The sequence below is a fragment of the Macaca nemestrina genome, chromosome 5, assembly GCF_043159975.1.
Source record: "Macaca nemestrina isolate mMacNem1 chromosome 5, mMacNem.hap1, whole genome shotgun sequence".
Classification (NCBI taxonomy): Eukaryota; Metazoa; Chordata; class Mammalia; order Primates; family Cercopithecidae; genus Macaca; species Macaca nemestrina.
Genome location: NC_092129.1, coordinates 4197253 through 4219545, shown reverse-complemented (window position 1 = coordinate 4219545; position 22293 = coordinate 4197253). Strand labels below are relative to the sequence as shown.

Sequence of the window (22293 nt, the reverse complement as noted above, 5' to 3'; positions counted from 1 at the left end):
AGCAGGCCATGGGCAGGCTTTGGCTCACACACCATAGTTTGCTGGCCCCTGCTGTAGAGGAACAGCACAGGCTTCTCCGTGGCTTCCAGGCCCTTCATTGCCCTCTGTCCTCCGCAGGTGGCTGCTCCCTGCAGCACCTCCCCTGCAGGGGCACCCCCAGGGTGCTGTCTTGTCACAGCCCCAGCCATTTATGCATCACAGACAGTTCTCGGGTCATGGAATCCCACAGCCTAAGGGAGTCCAAGTCTAGAAGTTACGTATAGCAGAGATCACACACATATAAATGAAGAAGTGGTCTTACTATTGTGATCTTAACAGTCCTGCAGGACCCTATATGTGTCCTTTTCTATAAAGCAAGGCCATATCACCATAAAGAAAAACAAAGCAAGAAAGAAAAATGGACCTAAAAGAACAAGAACACCGTCTCCCTGGGTAACTTTCCCGGGTTTCTGAGCATTCCACTCACAGTCAAATTTCTTGCAAAGAGCCGTTCTCTTTAGAATGTAGGACACAGCTGTGCAGTATCCCCCAATTCATGCCCCACAGAAGGCTCTGAGTCACATGACATCTGGACACACATAATTCTGAACAAAGGGGTGTGGCTTCTGTGTCCACGACCTGCCTCTCCTCCTCCCAAGAGGCTTTCGGGGAGATTGGAGGTCATGTCCTACTGGGCTGCTTGACACTGAAGTCCTGGCCCACAAGATGAGATCCTGGAGAAGGCTCTGCCTTCAGTGAGTGGAGGAAAAATGTGCCTTTTCCACATGGTCTACACACAGTCAGCTCAGGAGGTCGGCTTGGAAGGGGGCCCTGACAGTTGTAAATACCCTATGGACTCCCATGCAGGCGTGACAACCCGCCAGACCACATGGTGGCCAGGACAACGCAGAGGAAAATGAAGGGTGACCCAGAAACAACCGTGGCAACAGGAGTCCCGCTTTCATACGGAATTTCACAAACTTCATGAGAATGTGGAATTATCATGAAATGGGAAGGGGAATATGTTTAGCCAAGATGGAAAGTAGGCAGATAACAGAAAGTAAAGCCTAGAAATAAATCTGTGCATTTCTGGGTGGAATCGGGTTAACAATGGTGCTTTCTGAGACAGGTGCTAGGATTCCGCTGTTTCTGCACACAGCTTGGAAGAGAGCTGGCTTTGCAAAACCTCCCAGTTTCAGGAACGCTCAGCTGCCGGGGCACAGTGCTGCAGCAAGCCCACTGCACGGGTCACACGAGGACCCTGATGCTGAGAGAGACAGAAAGCGCTGGATAAGGTTAGTCAGACACAGTAAGATGAGATCATTCCCATCGTCTTCAGAGGAGCAGGGGTCTAAGCTCTTGGAGGTAGAAATGAACCAATCTGAAAGATTCTGGCCCAGAGAGAAGGGAAGGATGGTCGCCAATCTTGAGCAATCCGTGATGCCCCAAATGCTGTGTATCATGACCACTGCCAGGCGGGAAAGAAACAGTGGAGATGTAACGATATCACAGAAGGAACTTAGAATCATTAAGGGAATGAAAAGGCTTCTATGTAAAGTGAGAAACAGCTAAATAAATATCAGTTCTCCATCGACAGAAATTAAGGTAGATCAGATAATAAAGTGGTGGACAGAAATGATGGAGATTTAGTCATCACATTTTGGAATTATGAGAAAGTACAGGATGTTTCCTCATGGATGAAACGAATAGTTAAAATATTTTTTGCATAGATAACCCATTTATATAGTTGAAAATGCAAATCCAGGAGTCTCGCTTGTCCCCATTTCATTTTGTGTGACTTCAGTGACCTGAGGCCAGCTGCAGTCCGAGAACCTTAAGTGGAAAATTCCAGAAATAAATAATTCATAAGGTTTAAGTTGCAGTTGTTCTGAGTAGCGTGATGAAATCTCTTGCTGTCCTGCCCACCATCCCAGGCTGTGACCCTTCCCTCTGTCCAGCATGTCCGCACCATAGACGCTCCCCAGGCTGTAGACTCTCAGTAGCTGCCTCTGTTGTCAGAGTGAAAATATGTGGTGCATTGTAGTCTGACACCGCCCATGGTTTCAGGCATCCACTGGGGGCTTGGAATGAACCCCTTTGGGTGGGCAACCACTGCACTGTGAAAGGGCGTGCGGTGGGGAGTCTCCCTCTCACTGCCGTCCTCAGACCCAGTTCTGCACCCATAGAAAGTCCATGTCTGCTTTATTTCCTAGACATAGTTAATGCACATTTGAACAAGCACATCTATATGTCCTTTCTTACTTAATTCAAGTGGTAGCACACTCTACACAAAGTTCTGACTCGTGGTTGTTTTTTCTCTTTTTACCATTTATGATGGGGATTTTCCCATCCATGTATAAAGAGCTTCTTTTTTATTTTCTTCAAATGCACAACATTCCATCGCAGTTGGGATACCCCTTAATATCTTTAACCAGTTCCTATTGGAGGACTTTTACACAAAATTGTTTATTTGAAATAAAAGCGTAGCACATGGTACCCTTGTGGGAATCATTATCCTAAAAATCACTAAAAAGCTGGCTGCTGTTAGAAATTGCTTTGGGGATTAGAATGAGAAGCAGAGTCAATGGTTAAGGACACTCAGATGTCTGAGGTCTCTCCGGAATTTTTTGTATTTTATGCCGGTGAGGACAATACTGACCGATTGTGGCAGGCTTCATGTGAAAGCCGGTAAGTCGTGAGCTAATCAGAGAATCAGCACAATCAAGTGCAACCAAACACCTGAGATCCTTAAGTGTGCCGTGTCTATTGTCGCCTGAAATCTAGATCTCAATTAGCCCTCTCTCTCTAGAGGAGGATGAGCGACTGAAAGAAATCCGTGCCAGGCACCCTGCCTCTGGGCCCCCGTGAAAGCTGAAGCCTTTGCTATTTCCTTTCAGGGAGTGGTGTCCTGGCTGTCCTGATGATAGCTGCATTCCTCAAACCCATACGAGATGTTCAACGGGAAAGTGAAGGAGAAAAGAAATCACCACCTTTCTGGTCCACTTTACTGTCGACTTTCAAGCTATATAGGGATAAACGTCTGTGCCTCTTAATTCTACTGCCTCTGTATAGCGGATTGCAGCAAGGATTCCTCTCCAGCGAGTACACAAGGGTATGAATGAAAGTGAGGGCCGGTGGCTCAGGCCATGCGTGGCATGACTGCTTCACCTGTGTCTGTACCTGCAGGACTGCAGTGTGCCAGGCCACCTGCCCAGGGCTGGGGCTGGGGGGAATGGGGTCCTGTGCTCCCAGTGCTACCATAGCTGAGTTTCTGATTCAAGGTCTCGACCTCCAAGTAACTTTCAACTCACTTCTTGTCTCAAGGGAGAACTTCTTGCTTGAACCGTGTCTTCCTGGGGAAGGAGCCAGAGCAAGTGGATGGGCAGCTGCCGCTGACTCACCCCGCAGACACTCATTCGTGTTATCCCTGCCTGGGCCTCACCCTGCACCCTTACTTTAGAGTTTACGTATAGGAAAAGCATTAGGTCCATGAATATCACTGAAATTCCTTATCCCTTTAGTTTTCTTTTTTTTCTTTCTTTCTTTCTTTCCTTTTTCTTTTTTTGAGATGGAGTAATGCTCTTGTTGCCCAGGCTAGAGTGCAGTAGTGCCATCTTGGCTCACTGCAACCTCTGCCTCCCAGGTTCAAGTGATTCTCCTGCCTCAGCCTCCTAAGTAGCTGGGATTACAGGCATATGCCACCACGCCCGGGTAATTTGTATTTTTAGTAGAGACAGGATTTCTCCATGTCGGTCAGGTTGGTCTCGAACTCCCAACCTCAGGTGATCCACCTGCCTCGGCCTCCCAAAGTGCTGGGATTACAGGTGTGAGCCACTGCGTCTGTCACCTCTAGTTTTCAAATCATGCTTCACAATCTAACAATCGATGTGGCTCTCCAGGCTTCTGCTCCATCCACTCAGGCCACCTTCTCCCCTCAAGGTGAGGGAGGCGGTGCCCACCTCATGGTGGGTAAAGAAAGAAGCCGCTTTTGGGAGCTGTTAAGAGCTGGTGGCCAGAGCTGAACCAGCGTGGGCCTGTGTCTGGCAGAGGCTCTCCTTCCGGCAGAGCCTCCCCTGCTCTGTCCCCACCCCAGATCCCTCCCAGGCAAGGCTGACAACTTAAGATAAAAAGCACCTCTGCAGGTAGAATTTGAATTTCAGATAAACCACAAATGTCTCTCCGGGAGTATGCCTAGGCAATAGTGGGTGTCCTCAATTTTATCTGGCAATGCTACTTTCAGGACAGCCTTGATGGAGAATCTTAGGGGCTTAAAAGAGTAGAAACAGGATAACAGAAAAGTCCACTTGGCATTTTGGGGACAGCCCCTCCTGCTCCTCCACTGGACTTGTCCTTGTCACCCCCGATGTGGCTGTGGCTGGTCTTCTCGTCTCAGCCTCTGTTCTGTGTGCCCGCCCTTGAGGCCGCCCGTGATGGGAGTGTGATGTGGTGGGTGTGAGAGCACGTGTGCAGCCAGCTGCTGGGCTGCTGAGGCCCCGGAAGAGGTGGCAGAGCGACCTCGTCAGTTTCTCTCTTTTTTTTTTTTTTTTAAACTCTCTTTAGACCTCACAGGCAATGATTGGCCCCAGCAAGGGCAGGGTGTATTGGCTTCCATATAAAATAATGCACATTTCACAGATAATAGCAAGAAATATATGAGAAAAAATTTTGTCCAGAGTTGTCCAAACTGCATCCTTTTAGTTCTTTCCCAAAGAGGATTTTCGTACCAACACCAGCTTTTCTCCTGCCTGGGAGCCACAGAGCCTAGAGGAAGGTGTCGGCCACACTGGCCTGCCGGCCGTCACAGAGCAGATGTTCAAAGCACCCGACTGCAGCTTCAGCTTGAGTGCGGGAGGCCTGGGAGCGTCCGTGACGTGGCTCTGCATCCCTCTCCCCAGTCCTACGTCACCTGCGCCCTGGGCATCCAGTTCGTTGGCTACGTGATGATCTGCTTCTCGGCCACCAACGCGCTGTGCTCCGTGTTGTACGGAAAGGTCTCGCAGTACACGGGCAGGGCTGTGCTCTACGTGCTGGGTAGGTAGCAGTGTGCGTCCCAATCCCAGCCGTCACAACGGTTTGCAGTAGCGAAAGCGTGCAGCTCACAGTCAGGACGGGGCTGGAAAAGTGCCCCTGAAACTGCTTTGAAATCAGTGACGTCCTGTAAGATGCATTCTTTCTTTCAGTCCTTCCTTCGCCCCCTCCTTCACCCCCTCAACAAGCAGGAATCAGATCTCTCTCCAAGCTGGCACTGGGCAGGCACTGTGCTCGGCATAAGACCACACAGCAAGTGCCTGCTCTGAGTGGGCACTCAGTGTGGTGACTAGGCCAGGGTGGGGCGGGGCGGGGTCTCTGCAGGTGCAAATGAGGGACACGAAGCCAGTGGTGAGGCCATGGGTGTCACAGAAGGTCACACTGGGGTTGGGGTGGCTCTGTTCCACATCTGTTCACACAGTGGATAAGGACAAGACTTCTAAGGCCACAGATTCCTCCCTAAACACACAGCGCCTTCCATTTTCCTTGGGAAGAGAAGGAAAGGGATGAGTCAGAGATCACATGAACAATGGGGAATGTGGGCACTAAGAAAAACGGCGCCTGGCATGTCAATGCCCCAGGCAGGGCTGGGTGTGGGGGCGCAGGCAGAGGAAGGGCACACAGCGAGCATCTGCCAGGGCCATGGAGCCCAAAGGCACTGCCTGGGGTTTCCTATCCATCTTCACAGCCGCCCTGTGAAGCAGACAGTGTCCCCTTACAGAGAGGAAATCATGGAGCGGAGAAGTGGAGGGACTTGCCCAAGGTGGTGCAGCCCCGGGGGCACGCGGTGCGGACCTGCCTTTCTGTTGCCAGAGACCCTGCTCTTCCTCTGTGGCATCTTGAGCGTCACTGGGCAGCCTCGTTACTGCATCCTGGAGACGCCACAGCCTGTGGAAATGGGGGTCCCAAATCTGTGACCTGCTGGGATGAGTCACAAGGAGAGGCTCACAGATACCACCTGTCTGGGAGGTCTGTGGCCTCCTCCCTTTTTTCCCCACAGCCCCCACTTGGAAGGCTCAGATGAAACCATGGGCACACTTTGTCCTATCCCCTGGCCACTCAGAAAGGGGCTGGGATCCTTCGACTTATACCTAATGAGGAGGCCCTTCTCTTTCTGACTTGAAGCCCTCTTAGCTTAGGGGCAACCTCAGGCCCAGACAGGGTGACCTTCCTTCCCAATATGATGCCAGACCACACCCAAGGCCCTCCAGGCTGAGGCTGCGGGTCACACAGCAGGTATGTGGTGCAGACCATTGACTTAGAGCTGGCAGCACGCATACACACCAGCTCACAAATTAAATGTCAAGGTTCCAACTAAAAAGATGACTTCCAGAGCATTAAGGGAACACTGAGCATGAAGCAAACATTGAGACGGTTCCAGAGGATGGTTGAGAAGGTTGAGATGGTTGAGACGATTGAGATGGTTGAGACAGTTCCAGAGGATGGTTGAGAAGGTTGAGATGGTTGAGACGATTGAGATGGTTGAGACGGTTCCAGAGGATGGTTGAGAAGGTTGAGATGGTTGAGACGATTGAGATGGTTGAGACGGTTCCAGAGGATGGTTGAGAAGGTTGAGATGGTTGAGACGATTGAGATGGTTGAGACGGTTCCAGTGGACAGTTCCAGGGGACGGTTCCAGAGGACAGTTGAGACAGTTGCTCTAGTGCTGACCCACCTACGGGCCCCTCCAGGCCATGATGATGACCCTCATTGCCTGGCGGTTTCCTCTCTGCACCCCCAGGCACGGTGACCCATCTGTCCTGTATGATCGCCCTCCTGCTGTGGAGACCTGGTGCTGACCAGCTGGCGGTGTTCTTCGTATTCTCAGGCCTGTGGGGCGTGGCAGATGCTGTCTGGCAGACACAGAACAACGGTGAGTCCCCAGCCCAGGCCCCTTCCTGGCAGCAGGGGGGCAGTCCCTGGCCAAGGCAACTGTGGGGGCTCATTAGCTGCCAATGGGCCAGAGCCAGGAGAGGTGAGTTGGGAGAGATGGGAGGGCCAAGAGGGCTGTGATGTCGCCTCTGGGTCTGATGTATTTTCTCTGAGCATTTATTCAGATTCATGATGCAAAAGTGGAAAACCACCCGGGGTTCTTTCTGGGCACCATTCCCTTGGGATGATGTGGTTTTGCTTAAGTCAGGTCGCCCATCCGAGCCTGGGTGTGAGACTGTCTACCCCTAGGACAGCAGTCTCTTCATGACTGAAAACCTTCATTCAGACGTGCTTGTGATCAGAGGCACCCTCTCCGCGTCCCTGGGCCTGGGGTGTAAACACGCAGGGCCATCCAAGGAGCCCCGGGCGATGGGAGGTGGGAGTGTGAACCAAGGAGCCCATGGAAGATGGGAGGTGGCGGTGTGAACCACAAGCCACACATGTCACAGGTCACTAGGGTCAGTGTCTGTGGAGGGGGCTTTGGGGCTTCCTGGGCAGTGGTGGGTTTTCTGTGAGCAGGTGGGGACCCTGTGTATATCGGGGAGCAGGGGAGGCCAGGGTGGGCTTTGTCCTAGAGACCACATCTGCATCATGTCTAGGCTGACCGCTGTCCAGATGGGGTGGGGTGCAGGAGGAACCAGGGCAGGAGGCGGCGGGGGGCTCCAAGGCCTTGCTGGGGCTGGGGTCCCCGAGAAGGCGGCCTAGGGGGAGTGCAGAGGGGTGGGGTGGAGTGGCCGTTCGGGTCCCCATGTGTGGGGCCAGCATGCGGGGGAGGGTCAGATGCGCCTGGGTCACTGGAAGCAGCAGAAAGCGCTGACACCCAGGAGTGACTGGGAGCTATGTGGAGTCTGTACCGTGTCACAACAATCAATTCCAAAAGGCAGGTGACAAGGTCCAAGGTGCGGTCCTAGGGGGAGCTGGGAAGCCTGGTTGTCAGATGGAAGGTGATATCCCGTGATGATGGCAGGAGCCAAATGCCAAAGTCCTCACAGAATAGGGTGGCCTGGCCAGGAGGTCAGGCAGAACAGTGAGGGCACGGGTGGGAGAGGAGCAGGAGCCAAGGAGGAGCCAGGGAGGAAGGGGCCCCAGGCTCAGGCAGCGGCACCAGAAAGGTTCCAGAGAGGCCTGAGGGCAGGCAAACTGGGAGGGGATGCCGCAGTGGCACCTGTTATTCCAGCTACTCAGGAGGCTGAGGCAGGAGAATCCCTTGAACTCCGGAGCAGAGGTCGCAGTGAGCCAAGATTGTACCACTGCACTCGCGCCAGGCTCTGCTGAGCTCCGAGGTGCTTTGTGCTGGCTGGTCGTGTTTTCCACAAGGAGACGTGTGAGAGGGTTTTGGAGGAAGGTCACTAGGAAGAGAAGGAAGCTGGGTCAGTGTGTGTGGCCACTGGTTGGAGGGTGTGCGTTCTGGGTGGTGTTGAAAATAACACAGATGAGGGCTTGGGGTAGGAACCCTGAGTTTCCCCAAAACCCCATCTAAGGTCCCGAGGGGTGTCAGAGGCCCAAAGAGGCAAGACTGCGTGTCTAAGAGATGCCGATGAGGCAAGATGAAGGGTCCTCTTGGAGGTGAGCATGGCTCACATGAGACCCTCTTCCCTCCAGGAGAGACATCAACATTCTGCCTTTATCTGGCAAACACTCGGGGCTTAGAAATTGGAAAAAGCAAACCCACGAAGGAAGTACAGGCCAATGTTTCTGAGATGACGGACCTGGCTGCTGTCCCGCACTGAGGATAAAGAGCACATGTGACCTCAGATCACGGACCGAACACTCCAGCCATGTCCTTTCTGTCTTCCTGGTGGATTGCCATCCACAGGACAGCTGAGAATCATCTTTGAACAAACCCGCACTGTTGGATTTAAGGAGCCGTGTTTCACAGTCCTTTCTGCTGCCCCAGGAATGCAGGTGGACGTAGTGAAGCTCTTCACCAAAATGAGCGTGTACTTGGCCCAGCGCCATGCTCTGGCTTGTCAGGATCAAGGCCGGGAGCCTGGAAGGGGTAGATTGGACCCGAGGCCAGGCCAGGGCATTGCTTAACAGAACTAATACTGATTTAATGGAGGGGAGTAAACAGCAACTCACTTTGGTGTTTTTGGCAGTGCAGAATTATAAGCTAGCGGCGTGTCATGTCGCCTGCAGGGCTCCTAGCTACGTTACCAATAAGCATTTGTTTAAACCGTCCCCTGGACGTATGGCAGAGCCAGTGTTTTATGGAGGTCCCCAAATGCACATCCCATTACCAGAAGTGCACAGTGACTTATCTGAACTTACTTGATTTAAAAATGTATTTACACATTAAATTAAAAGAAAAACACTGGGACAAATACCCCCACAATATTTCATAAGAGAATTCTCTAAATGCTCCCAATGAATGTGATCATTCGTATTTGGTTTTTGTTCTTCCTGAGCTATGTGAATAGTGGACTTAACTCTCCTTTTCCTTACATGGACACACGGTACTCTCAGGGAAGGTCTTGTTGAACTGTGCAAACAAAGTTACCTAAGGACAAAGAGTATGAATGTCCAAGTCCAGTGAATGACTGGAATAAAGACTCCTTTTAATAAGGGATGCTAACTTAAATTGAAATTATTTATGTCTTTCTGTACAGGAAAAAGTGATTTTTTTCAAAAATAAACCAAATTGGCTGGGTGCGGTGGCTCACCCCTGTAATCCCACCACTTTGGGAGGCTGAGCCAGGCAGATCACTTGAGTTCAGGAGTTCGAGACCAGCCTGGTCAACATGGTAAAACCTCATCTCTACTAAAAATACAAAAATTAGCCTGGCGTGGTGGCACATGCCTGTAGTCTCAGCTACTAGGGAGGCTGAAGCTGGAGAATCACTTGAACCCAGGAGGCAGAGGTTGCAGTGAACTGAGATCACGTCATTGCACTGCAGCCTAGGTGACAGAGCAAGACTCTATCTCACAAAAAAAAAATGTTGGGGAAAATATTTTCACATACTTGAGAAGCTCCTGTGGACTTTACTCTAGCAATCGTCATGCGCGAGTGGCATTTTAGTACCGTGTTTGTGCACTCCTGGCAGGCTGGCTCTCCATGCAGCACAGCACACACACAAGGTCTCTGTTCTCTATTTTTTGAAAAAAATGGAAATTTTATGTAGCTTTGGCTACATCTCAAAAACAGCTCTTTCTCATTTTTGTTTTTCTAAATAGCAAGTTAGATTTCTAATCCTATTCTCCCCAAATGTGTGCTTTCTTTTAAGAACATATGTGGGCCACATGTGTTCCTAATTAACGACACTGAATAAAACCCAATGAACTTTGTCCTCACTTTTTAGTCATCACTGCTCAGTTTAAAGACAGGTCCTTACAGTCTCCCACTTAGAAGCAGGTCAGAGGACTTCACCATTCGAGCCCCTCCTTCCTGGGCCAGAATTGAGAATCCCCGGCTCACTGTCCCACTGGGCTCCAGCGATCCCCCGGCCTCTGCAAGGGGAGATCTGTGCCAGGCACTCCTCTCTGCTTATTCCCTCTGACAGCAAATGAAAGATGGGTGTGGTTGCCAGGGCAACTCTTCCTCACCAATGCACTGCCATGAAGATATGGAATGTCTATTCTAAAAATACTCTTTTGCTCTGTTGGCTGTTTTCAGGCCGATAAACCCAGAAAATATGACTTCTTCAATGCCCTATTCACTTAACCTGTCTTCTCTGACCAAACAAGATTGCTGAACTTCTCATCCCCATCCCAGTGTTTGAGGACAGGAGCCACATCCTGGTCTCTTTAACCCTGGGCCATCTGGGAAGAGGAAGCTGACAGGCCAGGCTGAGAGCAATGCTTTGTCTTTTTAAATACATTTTTTATTTTGAAATAGTTTTAGATTTACAGAAAAGTTGCAAATGTAGAGAGTCCCCTTGAAAGGTACCAACCTAGAGACCCAACTCATTTACCCCATAGGCCTGTGCCAGCTTCCCCAAATGCTGAGCATCTCACACAGCCACGGCACATTCGTACAGCTAGGAAGTAACGCTGCCATGTGACAGTTAGTGGAGGGACAGCCTTTATTCAGGTTCCTCCAGGTTTCCCACGAGCGTTCTTTTTTCTGTGCCAGGATCCTGTCCTGGACTCCCTGTTGGACTCAGTCATCGTATCTTCTGGCTGCTCTGTGGCAGCTTTTCATTTTCCTTGTTTTTCATGACCTGGACCCTTTGGAAGAGCACTGTAGTTTGTAGGCTGTCCTTTAACTTTGGTTTGTTTGCTGTTTTCTCATGATTAGGCTGGGGCTGAGGGTTTGGGGAGGACAATCCCCTGGTGAGGTGCTTCCCTGTCCCATCATATGGGGGATACAGAAGAGGGACAGGCCTCCTCACCAGCGATGTTAACCTTGATCCTGTGGGCACCGTGGTGCCAGCCACATCTCTCCACTGCAAACTCTCCACCTTCCCTTTCCACATGCGGTTCTGCAGGAGCGAGTGCCCAGGGAGCCAGCAGTCAAGGAGAGAGCAGCTAATCTCCACCTATGTGTACGTCTATGTGTACACTGTAATTCTTCCACAAAAAATACCTGTCCCTTCTCCCCAATGTATTTGCTGACTCAATCATTGAGCTGCATCAGCATGGGCTCGTATATTTACTTTGCATTTTGGGTCACCATCCAACGCCACATTATTTCTTTATTAAGGTGGACAGTAGGCCACAGGGCTTATTCTGGCCCCCACTGCGTAGCTGTCACTCCTTTCTCTGGCAGCCAGAAGGCTGGTTCCCACTAGGTATGACCGCTTCCTTGTGTGTTCAATCTTGTACACGCGTACAGTTATTTCAGGATTGTTGAAATACCGTTTTCAGTCTACTTTCCTTTTTAAAAAATGTCTTTCCCCACTATGTCCTTAGCTGTGGGTAGTTCCATGCAATTTGAAACAATAAATGCATTGCTTTCTTTATGCTTAGATTAAAATAGGCACCAAATCTTGAGTAATTCCCTGAAAAGCCTGACTTTAATTATCTCTGGTGTTGGCCTCTCCTCCCCTAGACTGGGCTGATGTCATTCACACACGTGGCTTCCCCTTCCCCGAGTGGGGCAGACGGTTTCCCCTGATTCTTCCTCCGAGTTTCTTAAAGGCAGTTCTGGCGGCATCATCTGGGTCCTTGGCATCTCCCTCTGTAGGCGTGGACCCTGCTTCTGTGGGTAGAGATGTGTTAGGAGACAGGTGGGAGTGATGGTGTCACCTCTGTCTGGGGCCACTCCCGTCTTATTCGGCCTCCTCAGTTCTGTTTTGTGGCCAGGGGACAGCCCACTTTCCAGCCACCTTCTGGGTCCCAGATCCTCCATGCTGGGGGCTCCTCCTGTCTCCCAAACACATCTAGGCGATTTTGAACACAAGTATGTGAGCCAGCAGACAGTCTAGCTCTTTCTCTCTTTGTTGTGGATCTCCTCTCTACGTTCAGATTTTGGAACCAGAGTCAGCGAATGTCAAGTTCTTCATGTGACATGTGAGGCATTAAGGGCCCGGAAAGTTTACGTTTATGGAAAAACTCAGAGGGCTGAGGAGAACACGGCTACTTATGAAGAAGCTGAATTGGCCTTGAACCAACCAGAACTTGATGAAGGGAGACGATGGGGGAGCGGGGTGAGTCCCTTTCTTGGAGGACAGCGATTTCTAATCATGGCAGCACAATATAAATTTCATCTTGAAATGCTTGAATGACATCAACCCATATTCCCAAAAAGCTTAAAATTAGAGTTGCCTGTGTTACTAGAATATTTATAATCTGGGTCCATTGGCTTTGGTTTTGCGACCTGCCCAGGGTGCAGCTGGGAGCTTTTAGCCACAGAACATAGCATGATCTACCACTTATAGCCATGGTGTCTCAACTTGGATTTTCTTCCCTAGAACCTTGGTTTTGGATCCAGTGCTAAGAGTCACCCTCAAAAAACAGGCAAGAGGTGTTTAGAATAGTCTCAGAAGCCAACTAAATCTAAACTTGGTTATTCAATTCTCTTCGGTCATTACTTTTATTAAGGTGGACAGTGTGCAGACTGTGGGACGAGAAGGGTGCCTTGTCCTGAGGGTTCCAAAGAACTTCTTGTTTCCCGAACATTCCTAAGCTGTTTACAATGTGAATCTTAGGGCAAGGGCTGTAGACAAGGTACTCCCCTGCTGTAAGCGCATCTGCATTGGTCTTCAGCAGTAGAGGAACATTCACGATGTGAGTTGTTTTGTATAAAACCAGCTGGCAAACCCTGGGGCGAGCTGTTTTTCATCACTTTCTTTAAATCCAGAGGAAAAAAAAGCACCCCTTTGGATGGGAGTGGAAGGTCCCTGGGGTCAAGTTCACGGACATCTGTCACGTTGCTGTGGAAATGAGCAGGCCGGCCCCAGGAAGGACAGCGCCTGTGCTTCTGGGTATTTATCTGGACACTTTCCTTCTTGGAGGGAATCCCTCTCTCAGTGACATCATCTGTTGCCTGGGAGGGACAGGGCCTCGTCCCTCCCAGGCCATCCCAGGGCGGCTGCTGGGGACGGTGGCTTCAAAGACTGTATTTCACAGCCCTTGTCATTGCCCTCCCTGGAGCCACACAGCCAGGCAGGCGCCCTCCCAAACACAGCGGTGCTGGGCCTCCCTGAACATGGTATCATCTCCAGCACTAAGGAGTGGTGGGTAGAGCGAATCTTTGGAAAGACGGTTCTCTCCGCACTCAGTGTGTATCTTGCGCTGAACCAGGTGCCATGGAGTTTACGAAATTAAACACCATCCTCCCTCCCTCAAGGACCCCAGCGCTGGCAGTCTGGAATCCTCCTGGGGAACCACATGCTTCTGCCCCTGGTTTCAGGCCCTGCTGCCTGCAGTTAAGGTCACAGCACACCCTGCCCCACCGGAGCTCAGGCTGCCTCTGTCCCTGCACCTGTCCCTGCCCCTCACCTGCCCACTTGGCTTCAGCCTGTGGAGGGTTTGCCTGGGTCTCGTGGCCAGCAACCTGGGCGGAGCCCCAAAGGGGCCGCTGTGTTTAAATCACAAGCAGGAAAATCCTGGGGCTCAAAAATCACTCAGCTAAAGGGAAAAGTCAAGCTGGGATCTGCTTGGGGCCAACCTGCCTGCCATTCTCTTCGAAGTCATCCCTCTGCTCACTGATCTGAATGTCTCCTTTGGAGAGGCTCATCAGAAACTCAGAAGAATGCGACCATTTGTCTCATCTACCCATGACCGGGAAGCCCCCTCCCTGTTTCCAGTCTTCCCACCTTTGCTTGGAGTTGTCTTGCCTTTCTGGACCAAACCAATGCTCGTCTTCACCAAACCAATGCTCATCTTATCTATGTTGATTGATGTCTCATGTCTCCCTAGAATGTATAAAACCCAACTGTGCCCCAACCACCTTGGGCACATCTCGTCAGGACCTCCTGAGGCTGTGTCATGAGCACCCATCCTCAACCTGGGCAAAATAAACATTCTAAATTAACTGAGACCTGCCTCAGATTTCCGGGGTTCATGCTATCATCTGCCATGTAAAATCATTCTGTTGTGAGAAAAGAAAAATGTCCTGATTTTGTTGAGAAAATGGGGCAGTGGGAAAGCCGTTGTGCTCTTTTCATGAACAGGGTCACCGTGGGGCCCAGGGCAGAGCTCTCACTCCGCTCTCTCCTCCGCAGCTCTCTACGGCGTTCTGTTTGAGAAGAGCAAGGAAGCTGCCTTTGCCAATTACCGCCTGTGGGAGGCCCTGGGATATGTCATTGCCTTTGGGTACAGCACATTTTTGTGTGTGCGAGTCAAGCTCTACATTCTGCTGGGGGTCCTGAGCCTGACCGTGGTGGCCTATGGGCTTGTGGAGTGTGTGGAATCCAAGAACCCGATCAGACCCCACGCTGCAGGACAGGCGAACCAGGCGGAAGATGAAGAAATAGAAACAAAAATGTGAGAGCAGCGAGGTCCGAGGAGGATGAACTCAGAAAGCACCAGCCAGAAAGTTTTCTTAGAAGATGCCTCAGGACATGGAGTGACTCATCGTCACCATCTCAGTACAATTTGGCCACTGTGAAGATATCATATTATTTCACTCTTTATGTATTTTTTTCTATTCTAACAATTTTTTAGTCCACCATCTTATCAACAGAGATCAAGTGTATACGTGAAGGTATCAGTTAATTTAATTTTAGATACAAAAGAAAAAAGTACAATCAGCCAATTAGAATTTGCCTGAAATCATAGGCTCACCCTAGTTTTATTGCTGTAGTTGTTTTTCAGAATTGAAAGACGGCTTAAAACAATGTAGACTAACCCCACAATTTTACAAATGGGCAAACTTTCTTTCTTTTTTTTTTTTTTCGAGACAGAGTCTCGCTCGGTCGCCCAGGCTGCAGTGCAGTGGTGCCATCTCGGCTCACTGCAAGCTCCGCCTCCTGGGTTCACGCCGTTCTCCTGCCTCAGCCTCCCGAGGAGCTGGGACTACAGGCGCCGCCACCACGCCAGGCTAATTTTTTGTATTTTTAGTAGAGACAGGGTTTCACCGTGTTAGCCAGGATGGTCTCCATCTCCTGACCTCACGATCCACCTGCCTCGGCCTCCCAAAGTGCTGGGATTACAGGCGTGAGCCACCGCGCCTGGCCACACATGGATAAACTTTTAAGCTTCTAACTCTACTTGGATTAAAACCCCATACATTTTGCAAAGGGGCCCTGACAAGTCAACTGACTCAACCCCACAGAGTCAGGGGGTGACAAAGTCAGACTGGGGCTCAGGATTCCAGAAACGTGTGGGGTCTGTGTTTCTAAATAAAAGCAGTTGTTCAGCGGACTCACCTCCTGCCCAAGTACTGTTGTGCTAAATACTCACGCGGACACACACACACGCTTCATCGCATCAGTGCTTTAGCGTGCTGTGGCCTTCACAGACCTTTGAGAGCATTTCACACTGAGATGCTACACGTGTCTGTTAACGTGGAAAACAGCACCGGGCATGGGTTGGGTGATATTTGCCCGTCTCAGTCACCATCTGGTCCCTTGACACCTGGTCTCCTCTCTCACTTGTTCTTCCTAGCAGCGCTGTCGACTGCCCATCTCCAAGGCTGCTTTCTTGTCCACTGCACTCGGGTCCTCAGGCCTTCCCCAGCCCTCCCCTATCACTAGCACCCACCTTGCCCAGCCCCCTCCAGCCTTCCCCCTCCTCCTCCCCTACAACCCACCCTCCATGGACCTGCCCCTGCCCCCCCACCCCTCCCCAGACCCCTTCCTGGCCCCTTCCCAACCCTCCTTGGCACCCCCTGCCCTCCCACCACTCCTGGACCCTCCCTGCTCCACCCACCCTCCCTCTACTCCCGGGCCCTCCCTGCCCCCCCAACTGCCCTCTCCCCACTGCCTGCCCTCCCTGGACCTGCCTCGCCCTCCCTGGACCCTCCCCAGCCCCTCACTCCTAGGACCTCCCTGGCCTGTGTGCCTGGAGCTTAGGTTCTCTTTTGTCCTTTAACCCTAAGCTGCTTCCTTCCCCTTCCCCTTCCTCTTCCTCCCCTTCCTCTTTGGTTCACACCGCGGCTTCTTCTAGACCTTCTGGGTCCTGTGTGTGGCTCTCCCACCTGCATGTTGTTCGTTTATTGTTTCCACGAGCGTCTCCTCCTCCTGGAACTTCAGTTTTCCAGCGTCTAGTACACAGCACTAGCAGGTGCTTCATATGTGCGGAAGGAAATGGGCCTCTCTGTGAAATTCCAAATGCTTCCTTCACTCACCCTCATTCATTAGGACGCTGGTCGCCTCTGGCCGTGGGAGAGGAAGTCAATGCCTCCTGGCCCTTTCTCCTTCCAGTCAGTGTCAGCCAGGTGCCCAGATGGGCAATGATCAAAGGCAGAGAAAGTGCAGCTGCCACAAGCTAATGTTTCCTGGCCTCTTGAATGTCACCTCTCGAGCTGCCCCACATCGAGCTGTACATTTTCTCCTACCTGTTAGAATTTCCCTGGTAGCCCAGTGTCTCTGACCACCAGCAGCCACCTTCTTGTCACCCAGGCTCACGTTCCCTTCACGTGCCACTCTCTCCCCTGCCTGGCTGATCAGGGAGGAGGCCCTGCCGTTCCTCCCCCAGTCTTCAGATCCTCCGCCTCCATTCCATTCCCTCTCGGTTGCTTCCTGGTTCACTGTCCTCCCTGCAGGGCTCGTTCTCGCCTCCATCAGGGCTATTGAGAAAGGGATTTTGCTAAACACAGGACACTTCACTCTCCAGCGTCCGTCTAAAGAGCACAATCTTACCCCCTGGCTGGGACAGTCCAGGCCTCCGTGAGTTAATCCCAGCTACCTCTCTAGCCTTCTGTCCATTTCACTAGACTTTTCTATCCAATGCTTCTGTTAAACACCGAGGTCCTTCCCTTGTGGGCCCTTAGCTCATGCTGCTCCTGTGTCGCTATGAAAACCATGTTCACCCTCCCAGACCCACTGGAATGCTGTTAACTCTTTGCAGGTTTCAACCATCTTCCTAAAGCTGGGCCTCTGCGCTCTCTAATCCCTGCCCTGCTTTGCCCTCCCCTTTCCCCCCATGTGCCATGGGCTGCCTGGCACCATCCCTGTCTGTGGGATCCATGGCCTTCTTGCCTGGCGCCATCCCTGTCTGTGGGATCCCATGGCTGCCATGCCTATTTGTGGGATCCATGATGGTCTTTGCAGCTCCCACAATAGGGTCATGTCAAAAGGAATCAAGACTGGTGAGGGTATTTGTGTAGAGGGCATTCACTGAGGGCGAGGTGACATGTCATGTCTTCTCCATTTGGAGGTTTAAGATTTTGTAAATTGATTGGGCACTCCTGGTGCTCCTCAGGATAAGCCTTATTTGGAACTGGTCTTTGGTTTCTCAATCTGCTCAGAGCATTTTTAACCCTATAGACCCTAAGTCAGTAGGAGCTCCTTAGACCTGTGGGGGTAGTAAGGCCTTTGCAGAATGTCTTGGAGACAATGAACTAGGCCTGCTCATGAGGTGTGTGGGGCACTAAGGAGTGAGCTCTGGGCCAAAGGCTAGAGGGAAGGACCCGGAGCTGAGAGGAGTTGGAGAGTGCGTGTGAACGTGTCCAAACCAGTGTGCATCTGCGTAGCTCCAGCCAGCCATTCAGAAGTATAGTGGAGCAGGGCAGCCTCTCCAAGTGCTCCTGGGACAGAGAGCTTTGCTAGTTTGCAGGATCATCAGAATTCTGCTCAGAGACTGAGCCATGATCGGGTTCTGCTGCTGTCGATGCTTACAGGAAAGTGCCAGGCTCTGTGTGACAGGAGCCCGAGCCTCCTCCGAGTCACTGGAGCGGTTCAGTCGAGCTCGATGGAGGGTCCGGTTGTTGGGAGTCCATGAGGAGCGGCCGGCTGGAGCTACGCAGACGTCTTCAGCACACAGCACTTCCCCACTGCTGTGCACCTGACCAGTGACTTGTCTGGACAGCCAGGCTCTCCCTGAAGGTGGCCGGTGGCATTCGGGACTTTTCTGATTTCTTCATCCTTTGCATTTTGGAACTGAAGCATTTGTGGATGTACCCAAGTGCCCGGGTGAGAGCCTAGAGAAAGACAGCAAACCAGATTCCAATCTCTTCCTGGTCCCGGGGGGAAGGATGTATGGCTGGGTCCCTGGGTCATATCAGTATTGCCAGCCTAGGACATGTTTAGTTGGAAAGCTGCACAGTAATGGGACTTCAGAGTAAATTTTTGGGGTCTCCAGATAGCATTTATTTCAATCAGATCACCTAAACACCACAGAAAAAAAAGTTTCTCTCTCCAGTTTTCACGTGACTGCTAGTGCGTCCAGGTCACTTTGATCACAAAGCCTGTAACCAGTCTCCAGGTTAAGGGTCCAATTTGTGAAACTCTTAATAGGAGCCTCCCTTTCCATTGTGTCAAAGCAAATTAGTTAACCTCGCTCTTTTTCAGTATTCAGTGTATAAAATGGGAATATTCTTACTTCACAATAATTAAAACTGTGTGTATCATAAAATGCTATCAAGAGCTATACAATGGAGCAATAAGAACAGCCATTCCCTAGACCAAGCTTAAAATGCAGTGCTTTTTAGTCAATCCCTAAATGCAATGAGCTCTTCTAGGCTTTCATAACATGCCATTCATCAGTCTTAAGTTTCCATGGCCCAGCTCCCAGGACTCAGAGACAAATACGCACTGTTTTTACTTGATCAGAGATTTAATGAAGGCAAGATTTTAAAAAAATATAATGTATGCCACAATATATTATATAGAATTTTCTAAAATCTAAAAACTTATCTATAAGAAAGCCCTTAAATATAGAAATTGAAAAGTTAAGAGCATACAATGAAGAGACAGGGAGGGTGCCGCTGACCCAGACCTGTTTCCCGTCTGTGGTTACTATCGCATTCTAAGATTAGAGCTTGCTGAGCTTCCTGGCACCCATGGCAGAAAAATAAATGCAAATTATAAAATAGTCAGTTTTGATAAAAAGAGGCCTGCCAGCATCAGCAGAGAGATTTGTTTTCTAGGTGCCAAAATGTAAGGGGATTTTCATGTGGGTCCCCAGCCAAAAAGCATGGAGAGAGTGTAGTGGACACTCTTCTCCGATGGGTTGTTATGACTGATTGTGATTGTGATCTTTGATAACAGCAGTGCTCCCGTTGGAACGTGATTCTCTGAACGTGTGTGAGCGAGGTCTGCTAATGAGACCAGGAGTGTGCACCCTCCTGAGATGAGAGCCTTCCATGCCTGGGCTCAGGGCCTCTGTAGCACCCACCGAGCCTGGGTCTGTTTAGTCAGTGAGGCAGAGCCATTGCTACCTTACCCCAGTGAAAGCCATGACACCGAGATAGGTAACCCACAGGAGAGCTCCAGCGCACTGAGGTGTCTGGCCTTTGTAAAGGTACTTGAGTCTGTTCCAGCTTCACAGTCAAATAAGGAACAGACATTACTTTCTCTTCCCAAGTTCATTTCCAGGCCCAAGTCAAAACTGCCTGAGTCCCCAGGATCCCACTCCAGTCCCTCTGGAATGTTCTTTCTCTCAGAAGTTCCCGACCCACCTTTTCCTAGGGTCCCCAGGACAGATCACACCAGGTGAAAGAAGGTCCAAGTCTGGGGCAAGAATCAGGAAGCTTTGTCTTCCTTCCTCCTTCTTCCTTTCCTCCCATGGGGTCAGCGCCCTGGAAGGGGCAGGAAATCCAAAAGGAAGCGCGTTTGCGGTGGGAATGGTGCTTGAGAGAGCTGCAGGTGCCACGGGGCCAGCCACACTCCTTCCCCGAGACCGCCTGTCCAGGCCCCTACTCGGCCAGGCCAGCACGCAAAGGAGCAGTGGCGGGGGACGTGGTGCCCTGGTGGACAGGGGCTGTCACCGTGGCCCCAAGGAACGTGCATGCGCAGAGAACAGTCCCTATGGGGAAAGACAGACGCCGCCGTGGGATTCCCCTGGTGACTGTAAAGCCCCGATCCTACCCACGTTGCAAATGTCCCACTCCCTGCTCCCTCCGGCCTGTGCCTGACTCACCATCCTTGTCTGGAGAGCGTCCGTCTGACTCCCAACGCAAGGGTCCCTCCCTGAGTCCCTGACTCCATCCCTTTCCTTAGTCCTCTGACTCCCAACGCGACGGTCCCTCCCTGAGTCCCTGACTCCCTCCCTTTCCTTAGTCATTCTGTTTGCAAAAATAAGACAAAACAAAAATCTACAGAGGCGTTCCACCAGTCTGCTTTGGAAGGTAAAGTCTCACACCAGGAACGCAAAGCAAGTTATTTATCTCCCATGACGCCTCCGTCTGCCTGTCCTGATGCGTGTGGGCAACAGGAAGCCTCCTTCCTCAGGGAATGCTTCTTTCCCGCCCACTGCTGGCAGTGCGGGCTTTGCTTCATCTCCAGCCATGGCCCTACAAGGCCACCGATGACAGGGTGGGCCTTTGAAAATACGACCCTGCAACCCAGAGGGTTTACCTGTTCAACTTGGAAGTGTGCCCGTGGGCACCAGTGTGTTTGTGGGCACATCCGATGAGCTGCACAGTCCACACACTCCGCTCCGAGGAGAGCACAGCGGCCTTGAAGAGAAGGAGATTCGGGCACATCACACTCTGTACGGAGCCATGGATCTCACTTGGCCTCCAAGCGGGGAGGAAAGCCCCACTCAGCATCCCTGTCCCTCCTTCCCAGGCCTTCCCGCCAGGCCAGCCCCCTTGGAGGGCCCTCCCCTCACTCCTCCCTCACCTGCCCAGTCCTGCAGAAGGCAATTGTGATTTCTGTTCTTGCAGCAACCTTTCCTGAGACCTCATCTATCTGTTCAACTTCCATCCTTAACCCTGACAAATTCCAAGCAGGTCTCATTCTCATCACACGAGAAAATTATCTAATAAGCAAATTAGGATATTTATTCATTCATCCAACAAGTATGTACTTAATATCAAGCATTTGCTAAGTGCCACATATTGACTTGCATATAGTCAATGAAGCAGGCATTAAACAGCAATGTTTTGTTCTCAATAAGTTTCTATTCTACAGAAAAAATGTAAAATCAGTTTGTGGGTGGCCAGAAGCAGGACGAGCAATGGAATAGGGTGAGGGTGTGAGGACAAGCACGGCGCAGCTGTTTGCAGAGTAGATACAGCGCTTCGTCTGGCAAGGTGGTGGGAGAGGCTGGAGCGCCCAGCAGGAAAGCCAGGGAGGTAAAGGGGGCTAGGGTCCGAGAGGAGGCCCACTGAGGGGCCCAGATTGCACAGGGCCCAGCACCAAGGTAAGGCCCTTAAGCTTTATTCTGAGCCACATGGGAACCCATATTCGTTTCCTGGGCTGTAATAATAAAGCACCACACAGTTGGGTGGCAAAAACAGCAGGAATTCATTCATTTTCCCACAGTTTAGAGGCCAGAAGTCTATCAAGGTGGCACCAGGGTCAGGCCCTTCTGAAACCCTCAGGGAGCATCCTTCCTGGCTCTTCAGCTTCCGGAGCTGCGAGCCATCCCCAGTGTTCCTTGGCCTGTAGATGGACCCCTCCAATCTCTGCCGCCATCTCCACGCGGCCTCTTCCCCGTGTGTCTGTGACTTTGCTCAGCCTCCTCCTCTCTGTGTCTCTGTGCCTAGTTCCTCTAAGAACAGGAACTTCATGTCACTGGTGTCCACAGAAGGACTCCAGTCGTATTGGATTAACCACATCTGCAACAACCCCATTTCCAAAGGTCACAGCCCGAGGTTCTGGGAAGACATGAATTTTGGGGGACACTATTGAGCCCAGTACAGAACCCACTGGAAGGGGTTAATCAGAGGAGTGGCATGAAGTGACTTCTTTATAAAAAGATCATTCTGGCTACAAGGAGCATTTTAAGAAGAACACACTTGTATAACCAGCACCCAGAGCAGGTCATGAAATGCCACCAGCACCAGCTGAGACCCTGGGGACCCATCGCCACCGCTTCCCCCGAGGCAACACCTTCCAAAACTGCACGCTCAGTTCATGT

The 22293-nt window shown here is 51.1% G+C and overlaps 1 protein-coding gene across 5 annotated transcripts in view; it reads left to right on the top strand.

Moving 5' to 3' along the window:
* LOC105487569 (unc-93 homolog A) overlaps window positions 1–22293 on the top strand; it is a 31239-nt gene that overhangs the window by 6811 nt on the left and 2135 nt on the right. For 2 of the 5 annotated variants that reach the window (XM_011751039.3, XM_071096204.1), the window contains 5 exons: window positions 2877–3091; window positions 4875–5010; window positions 6749–6880; window positions 12346–12527; window positions 14547–14789. In XM_011751039.3, the coding sequence (XP_011749341.2) occupies window positions 2877–3091; window positions 4875–5010; window positions 6749–6880; window positions 12346–12527; window positions 14547–14693 (812 nt within the window). In that variant the 3' untranslated portion in view covers window positions 14694–14789. The other 3 variants (XM_011751041.3, XM_011751043.3, XM_071096205.1) reach the window with 3 other exon arrangements.